Source organism: Notothenia coriiceps, unplaced genomic scaffold (assembly GCF_000735185.1).
Source record: "Notothenia coriiceps isolate Sejong01 unplaced genomic scaffold, NC01 NC01_scaffold00017984, whole genome shotgun sequence".
NCBI classification, from domain to species: domain Eukaryota; kingdom Metazoa; phylum Chordata; class Actinopteri; order Perciformes; family Nototheniidae; genus Notothenia; species Notothenia coriiceps.
In genome coordinates this window covers 56,761-65,889 of record NW_011350685.1, presented here as the reverse complement: position 1 = coordinate 65,889, position 9,129 = coordinate 56,761, and the positions used below count along the sequence as shown (strand labels likewise).

Sequence of the window (9,129 nt, the reverse complement as noted above, 5' to 3'; positions counted from 1 at the left end):
TGTATTATTTTACCCGTCAACTTGATGACTCCTGTGCAGCGACCTTGTGAGTCTCAGCTCCACCATAGTGTCAAAGAGAGAAAGCAACATAGTGAAAAGGTTAGAAAGAACTGGACCCAAAATACGCTTCTTATTCCTCAATTGTTTATTTAAACTGCATGCACAGATATGGTACTCTTAAGTGGAACCAGGAAGTAGCTCGGATATATCTAAAATGATTGTGTGTTATAATTTAAATGTAGGTTAAAACAGCGTTAACTATAATAATAAGTCAACTGTTGATACAGCAATACCAGTTTGTTCCCAAATCTTTAAGAAAAGTAGGAGTAAATAATTAAAATGTCTCTTTAATTAAAAAAACAGACTGTGGCGTTCCTCAATAGTTCCCAAATACTAACAACCTTACCTGTATACAGTTTATGATTATTTTAGTTTTTAACTATAATTTACTGTTAGTATTGGACATTTCCCTTGAAATCTGTCCTAATGCTCAGCAAAGTTAAATCCCTGAGAAATGTTGAAATAAGAGCTAAATACAAACATTCGGTTGACTGCTAGTTTAGCCTAGTTTAGCACTTAAAATACTTTTCCAGCCCAAAAGACAAGACGCTAATCATCTCAGCGTGGGACCCAGGCTCATTAAAACACACCACCTCTCTCGTCATGAGGGGACCCGTCATCGGCTGAACTATGACCCATTTTGGGTGTGACCCCTCCGTCTAAGAAACCAGGCTGCAGAGTCTATTATTCAACACCCTGGGAACTAAGACTAAACCCAGCTCTCCTCTCATGTGCGAGCCAAGGGGAGTTTGAATCAGCAGCTGAATAAAAGCCCTTGTGTGTTCCTTCAACCTTAAAATGGACCAAACTCTCTCCAGCCGAGTTACACTGCATTTCAATGTGTGAGTGTGTGTGTATGTGTGTATTTGTGTGTGTCTGTGTGTGTATAGAGGTTAGAGGGTGGGAGGGGTTCAGGATACAGACGAGGGAGTATGTCCGGCAGTTTGAACAATCACACCCAAACTTCCACTTCACCTCAATCAGCCACAGGACATTTCCCTACTTTAACCTCTTGTTCCCTTTTACTCCCCCCCTCCCTCCCTGTCCCTCTCTCTCTGTCCCACATTTTCTCTCTCTTCTGTCCCTCGGTCATTTATTCCAAAACTGCAGTCACTACTATAACTAAGTAGAGTCCTTGCATCCTTTTAAAAACATTTTAAAACCCCTGACTGTACTTTGTTAGTGTTGCAGTTGCAGTTATACTCAATACTTACTTCAAGACTTTGGTAACTCGTGGTATTTTTCAGGACATTCATCATGCTAAGACCATCCTTACCAAAAATGTAGATTCAGGCCATCTTAACGTAAAGATAAAAAAGGCCCTATCTCGAGCCAGAGTTGGGATTGTCCATCCTGAGCTCGAAACATGGCAGTGCAGCGAGACTTTAGATGAAGGTGATTATGCAGTAAAAAAAGATGATTAAGAATATCATGTACCATTTCTGCTAATATGTCTCCCTAACTCCTAGACACTGGCCTTTTATGTAGCTGAATGCTCGATTAAAGCCACTTCTACTTCCACTATTTATACTGCTATCACTACTGCTTTCGGTCTGCACCCTGCAGATGTATTTATGTGTTTATAGTGTGGCAATTTAGATAGCTCCATTAGATAAAAGAAAAGTTGATCTAGTGTTGAGTTACACTGTAAATACTCATTTTAGAAAGACAAAGGTTACTATGAGGCCAACACTTCTCCTGTTAAGAACCCACCATGAGGATTTTCTGTATATATGCTTTGAACCTCTTTTCTCCTTTAAAGGGTGATCTATGACAAATCATCTAATAATAATTCCACATTAGCCTTTTGACCTGTGAAACGATAAGTAACACACATCAGAAGACTGCACTCGTTCAGCATCGCTGTGACAAAGTGGTCTGAGTATCTTCCCATGTAATTGATACATCCCTTGTTCAAAAACAAGACAATCGGCAGGACTTTCAAGAAACTGCTCTCTGGCGCTTTATGTTCTATGACACCTCCCCCTCGTGGTCATGTTTGGTACAACAGCCAAGAGGAGTATGAGAGGGTGGAGCTCCACCTCACTGCTGAAAGGCACAGGTACATATTTCTTTAAAGTCTCTAAGCCACAGCCAGGAAAGCATGTCGAGGCTATAGGTGTCCAATAGTCAAGCAGCCAGATGTTGCTGTTCACTAAAGGTAACTTAGATTATACGGGCATTACTAACAATGAGGAGTTTTGTGGCCGGTCTGCTCCTGCTGATTTCTGCAGGACACGTTTATGGAGGTAAGGCACTTTGCAGATGGGACACCTTTTTTTCCTAACTGTGATGCAAAAGGTAAAACTCAGCATGATTATGCTATGACATGATGTTTGAATGAATGGCAAAATAGTGTTCCTCATAAAACCATGAAAATCCTTAGTTTTAAATGGTTGTTTATTATTATAGTTTTTAATATAAGGCTTCAAGAATCTCATTCTCTTTTAGATACAAATGATTGTTCATGCAGTATTATATGTATGATTTTGATGAGGTTAAATTGTGTCTATGTGGGCAGCTTAATGTTAAAGCCCTCGTATACAGTTCAAAGTTTGGTTTATGAGATAGTTTACTAGTGAAGTAATTTAATCAAAATAACAAAACAGTCTCATCTTTATCGTGTTGTTCCTCATTCTTCATTTCAATATACATGGCAAGCCAGTTTTCATTTAACTCGAAGTGTGTTTCTTAATCCACACACTTATGTAGGAGTCTCACTAAATCAAATCTAAAGAATTGCCATTGACATTCCTAATTTAACACAAGTTGCTGCATGTGGAGCATTGCAGGGCTGTCAGCATTGCTTCAGAGAGTCCTACATTTCTTCATCCCTACACCTACTCATCACAGCGCATTACCTGCATTCACATTTAGGGGAGATTATTATTAATCCAATGTTAACTGGTGTCATAGAGGCAGATTAGGGAGGGATGGACAGGCACTGGTTATACTGACCGGGTTTATAGGCTTTACACTGAGCGGCATGCTAGTACTTCCCTCTGGGACAAGCCCTATAAGACATATTTTAATAATAAATTAAACATAAACATTTGTTGCAGGCAGTGCAAACTGCACATGGCGTCTTTTTGAGTTATTCATCAATCAAATGTTTCAGCTTCCTTTTTCTTCCCCTATGGACTTGAGATAATTATATTCAGATAATTGTAGGAATCTGATGAATGAGACACTCACAGACACATTTCTACAGTATGTTGTGTTCAGTCTCACTGCCACTCTATACTGCTGTACTGTTTTGAGAACTTTAAAGAGTTTTTAGAGTCAGATACACACATACACTCTTTGACCTCCATTTGCTGTGTAAACTTGTTTCCATTTTAACTGAGTGCACCAATACCGATGTAGGTCAAATCGGATGAAACCCAGAACGCTGTTCTACTGCTTTTTCCTTCACACATGTGAGTGGTTGGTTCACTTGCCTCACTCTTAAATGCCAGCATACTGTAATTACATACAAAAACTGTTTTAAAACACTACATGAAAAAGTGTTGATAAGTTGTAGCTATGAGTACAGGGCTTTAGAAAATGTGTGTAAATATATGACTCGAGGCATGACAATGGGTAAACGGTTGGTTGGTGAGCTAATTTCATCCAGACTATTGCATCTCACTCGTTATTCAGGGTTCATGTTTCCCAAATACTGTGTCATTTCGGAGACCCCATTCCTTTTCCTCTTTCTCTGACTATTTCATATACCTTACACCAACTAATGACATTGTTTTTGCTTTAACAGCAGTAATGGAAGAATAGTTGTACAACTAAATTTCCAACCTATGTCATCTGGGTCAACACTGATGTCTAATTAGCATTAGACCATTTCAGGATGACCCGCTCCAGAATGCATTAGTTGTCATTAATTGAATTTGGATAGCAGTTTTAAAGTGCAGTGTAGCAAGCCAGTCAATATAGATACGTGTATTCGCTGGGATAATGGCTTTGGTCACCAAATTTTCATTTAAATATTTTGGATGTTTTGGTTTACAGATACTGTTAATATGGAAGCCTGTTTGCGCCACAGGAAAAAAAAAAAAAAATCCTGTAAGTCATTATAATGACTTAGTTATCTCATTATATTGACTTACTATCTCATTATATTGACTTACTATCTCATTATAATGACTTAGCTATCTCATTATATTGACTTAATATCTCATTATATTGACTTAGCTTTCTCATTATATTGACTTACTATCTCATTATATTGACTTAACTATGTCATTATAATGACTTAAGACAACTGCCAGCAAGTCAAAGCAATACACTAGCTGTAAGCAATCTTGATTTTGGAGCACTTCTGAAAAGAACATTGTCATGAAGGTAGCATCTACTGTTAAAAAGGTAACATGTGAAGTAATGTTACTTGTATCGGCCTAATTTTAAATAGATAAACGTTAAATATAGCATGCACCGACCGCTGTTAACCTTCATAAGATATGCTAAAAACCACAGTTGCTGCTACAGTCCGAACTTTACATCAGATGTTCGGTTATACTTCATATTCTGCTTTCATGATTATGTAGACGTTCAGTCACCAGGGCGAGTTATAGCCTCTTTCCGACTTAAACAAGTTATGTTTTACTCTTGGCACAGGCGTAGTACGTGTGTGTACATCCACAGTGGACATAATGAACACGCAAACAACGCTGTGTCACAAACTCACAACTTTATATATATAAAAAACGCTGTATGATGTACACGGTCGTCTTATGTGAATTTAAAAATGTTGTTCCTCAGAAAATAAATGTCCTGTAGTAGTCGTCGCCGGTGCACTCCGGCAGCACGTGCACATGGAATCTAGCGAGGAGCCCGTAGACAGCTGTGTCACAAAAAACTCAGCAACTTTTATAGGCTAGTCTACAACGGCCTTAATCCTGAACTCATAAAATATATATTTTAATTGACGAGTAAGAACCTAACGTAGGCTTATGGCTTATGGAATAGGTAAAACGGACCATTTGCAAAACTTGAACACGTTTTAAATAACCCATGGTGGAGCTCCCCCTATGTCTTCTAGNAATTGACCCATACAGTGCGCATCGTTCCGAGGCTTCGATCCGCTTCAAGTTATGCATAAGTGCCATATGCCCTAGCAAACCTGTAGCACAGTATTAATTGCATGCTAACTGCAGTTCGCTGTGTTACCTTTTAACACCAGCAAAACAACAAATATAGTACTCACGCTCATTATTGTAAAGACATTTCTTAACAGGAGTTTTTAATGTTATTTAATAAATACGTCAGTTAAACCCAGTAAGCTAACACAACACGAAATATAGCAATACAGTTACGTTAGACACCTAGGCCTACCCCGAGTCAGTTCGGCCATCCAAACAGTCGGTGCATGCTATATTTAACGTTTATCTATCCAACATTAGGCCTATACCAGTAACATTACTTCACATGTTACCTTTTTAACAGTAGATAATACCTTCATGAAGCGTTTGGCAAGAGCAAAAACAATGTTCTTTTCAGGAGTGCTCCAAAATCAAGATTGCTTACAGCTAGTGTATTGCTTTGACTTGCTGGTAGTTGTCTTAAGTCATTATAATGATATAGCTAAGTCAATATAATGAGATAGCTAAGTCAATATAATGAGATATTAAGTCAAGAATATAATGATGATTTACAGGATTTTTTTTTTTTTTTTTTCTGTGGCGCAAACAGGCTTCCATACAAACAGGCTTCCATAGATAAACCTAAGAATGTAATTTAAAAAAAACAAAAAGATGCCAGTTGAGATGACATGTCTTTTTGTTCATTGCGGTAGTGTCGTTCTACGGTGATGGCTATGTCCACCTGCGGACAGTGGAGACATCCATTCAGACGTTTCTTCATGTACGATTTCGAACCACAGATCTGGCCGGGCTGCTGTTTTTGGCAGCTGGACGCAAAGACTTCCTACTGCTGGAGCTGATCTCTGGCCGTCTGCAGGTAGGTTTAATAATTTTAGGATAGTAGCATCATAGATGTCTAACAACAAGCAAGATGTGTGTATTCTTCATTTGCAAGAAAACAAGTGTTATGACAGTTTTCAGGGAAAAAACATTTGGATTTCAGCATGAATACAAATTAGTCAAACTAAAAGGTGTCCAGAGGCTGTCACCTCCATAACCTCACACCTTAACAACAGGAGGAAATATTTGCCCCTTGGAGAATTTTGGCTCATATAAGTTGGCATTTAATATCCTTTGGAGAGGCAGAGAGAGGCCTGAAAACACACAGCTTGGTGTCAGATTGCTGCAAGAAAGAAAAAAATATCCCCCTGGCAATTTCAGAACAAGTTCCTTCACGACCAACGTCAAGTGAGAAGACCGCAATGGTTTATTGAAAACTCCAAGTACATTGAAAAGGAGCTGTTTATGAAAGAGTTTGGTTGCATTTATGTGGAAAAGCCTTTGATCTACAGTTAACAACATCTTGATTCTCACCATGTTGTGGTTTTCTTTGATGTGTTCGCAGCTCTTTGTCTTAATAATTCAAGTCTGTATTGTAAAATAAAATAAAAAGACTTGTATTTAATGTGTCTTGGTTATCACTTTTAATTCTTTTTTCATCACTCTATCTTTCGCTCCCTCCCCCATCATCCCTCAGGTACGTCTGGACCTGGGCTCTGGTGAGCGTTCAATTTGCTTAGAAAAGGACATGTATCTCAGCGACATGGCATGGCACTCTGTAGAGCTGACCCACAACGGGCATTTTGTCAACTTGACAGTTGACCAAAACTCTCATGCCAGCATCCAAATGCCAGGCCCAGATATCGAGCTCAGTGTTGAGGATGGGCTTTTTGTTGGCGGGGCAGCCGAACTGAAACACCCATACCTTCTCAACAACTCCACTGGGTTTAAAGGTTGCATAGACAAAGTTGTGTTCAATGAACATAACCTATTTTCCACCCTAAAGCCTTATTCTGGGTATAAGAGCATCCATAAGGTATCACAGGGCTGTAGTGCACAGTTTTCTGCAATAGAAGATTCTCTCAGCTTTTTCAGCTCCAAAGCTTTTATATCTCTGCCACCCTGGGAGGGGCCACATGAGCTGTTGTTTGAGTGTGAATTGTCCCCCTCTGCCACAGAAGAATATGGCGTTGTCCTGTATAGCTCTGCCAAGAAGGGAGGGTTTGTTGCAATTGAGATTAGAGATGGTAACATGGTGGCAACGGTCGGAAATGGAGATGGGAGTAAGCTTGAGTTGCGTTCTCTAACACATGTTAACCGCAACCGCACCTGGTACCCTCTACAGCTGCATCTGTTGCCAAGCAGCGTCCAGCTGAAGGTGGGAGAGGAGTTGGTCAAGGTCAACCTCAGTCTGGAGCTCCAGGTCATCCAGCTCAGAGGGCCGCTCTTTCTGGGAGGGCTGGACAAAGAAGCCCGGGAAGAAGCAAGGCAAGCTGGGCTGATGTCCGCAGTGCCTGGGGGTCAACTAGCTGGGCAAGCAAGCTCCTTTAGAGGCTGCCTCAGAGAAATTAGGGTTAATACTCAAATAATGGGCCTGCTTAATGCTGCAGTAACCAAAGACGTTTCTCTGGGCTGTGAGACAGGGCCAGATCCAGAAGCATTGACCACCACCCACCAAACAGATCGTCCCCAATTTGATGTTACAACCCCACAATCAATAACCAACAACAAGAAGAACCAGAACTTTCTGTCGCTGAGAAAGCTAGAAGTTGTGGAGGGAGGCCTGGCACCACTGGAACCCAAACATATAAAGGTAGGACTGGTTGTCTCCTGCTGATCTGTTCATCTAGTTTTCACTAAGAAAAAATTACCAATATAAAGTCAGTTCCTATTTGCTCTCCGTTCTAGGTTAATCTGGATTTTCAAAAATGGGGCATTCATCCATCCCAGATGATGTTTCTTATTGAGAGGCAGCCTGTCCACGGCCAACTGCAACTAGACTCCAGTTCTGACCCCGATGGGATGCTGGACAAAGGGCAGGCAAGGACTATCGCGACAGGAGCAGAGGAGGTTGATCGGACTTTTAATATGCTGGACTTGTGGCAGGGCCGAGTGATGTACGTTCACGGTGGGTCAGAGGACCAGCAGGACTTCTTCATTTTTTCAGTCTTCTCCAGCAATAAGAAGGCGCTTCCTGTGTTTCTAAAGGGAAACCGCCTTTATCGGTTTGACATCAGCATCAGTCCTGTTAATGATGCGCCCGTGCTCAGCCTACCGGCGGGGAACCTTTTTACTGTGCTGGAAAGGTCCAAACGACAGGTATGTAGAGCAGAACTCCCGGATGCTCTGTGTAAGAGTGTTATTGTTACAAAATGAAAATCAATATTTCCAAAATGTCTCCAGCTAACGCTAGATGTGCTGAGGGTATCGGACCCTGACAGCAGTCCTGAAGACCTGGTGTTCAGCTCCCTGGGAAATCTCAACAATGAGGTTGGACACCTTGAGCATCAGGATAACCCCGGCAGGTCTGTGCTATGGCTTCTGATACACATCAATGGACGATAGATTTCAATATTGACTTTCAATAATGATTCAAATCAGGGTTATGGAACAAAACATGGAATTTTAACAGGAATGCATCTATCTTTCAGGGCAGTTAACTTGTTCTCCTTGAATGATCTAAAGGAGGGTAGGATCAGCTTTGTCCACACTGGGGTCCCCACATCCCGTCTGGCATTCAGGGTCAGCGACGGGCTGCACGTAAGTTATGTACTGGCTTCCCCAAGATGCAATAAACCCATAATCTGTAACAAAAAGTATGTGAAATATAGGGTTACAGTTAAGTGTTTTTTATCCATGCTAGTGGCTTAAGGAATGTCTATCCAGAAACTTTTCACAACATCTACTGGATAGTATGAATCCCAATATCTTTACTGATTCCCTGACATTTCCTCTAGCATCACCAGTAGGTTGGCATTTGTGGGTTACATTACATTTTCATTTAGCTGACACTTTAATATAGAGCCACTAACAATCAAGCTGGAATGTCATGACAACAATTGATGCCGTAAAATGTGGTACATTCACAGTTATCTAAGATGAATTGTTATCACTTAAAGGTCCCATGTCATGGTGGCCATGTCTATTGATCGTA

At 40.6% G+C, this 9,129-nt stretch overlaps 1 protein-coding gene across 1 annotated transcript in view; it reads left to right on the top strand.

Annotated features, from left to right (window-relative positions):
* Window positions 1-2,251: 2,251 nt before the first annotated feature.
* LOC104950754 (chondroitin sulfate proteoglycan 4-like) overlaps window positions 2,252-9,129 on the top strand; it is a 19,871-nt gene continuing 12,993 nt past the window's right edge. Inside the window, exons 1-6 of the mRNA XM_010777313.1 lie at window positions 2,252-2,309; window positions 5,849-6,012; window positions 6,673-7,788; window positions 7,884-8,294; window positions 8,379-8,500; window positions 8,627-8,735. Of these exons, the coding sequence (XP_010775615.1) occupies window positions 2,252-2,309; window positions 5,849-6,012; window positions 6,673-7,788; window positions 7,884-8,294; window positions 8,379-8,500; window positions 8,627-8,735 (1,980 nt within the window). The remainder of the gene's footprint in view (window positions 2,310-5,848; window positions 6,013-6,672; window positions 7,789-7,883; window positions 8,295-8,378; window positions 8,501-8,626; window positions 8,736-9,129) is intronic.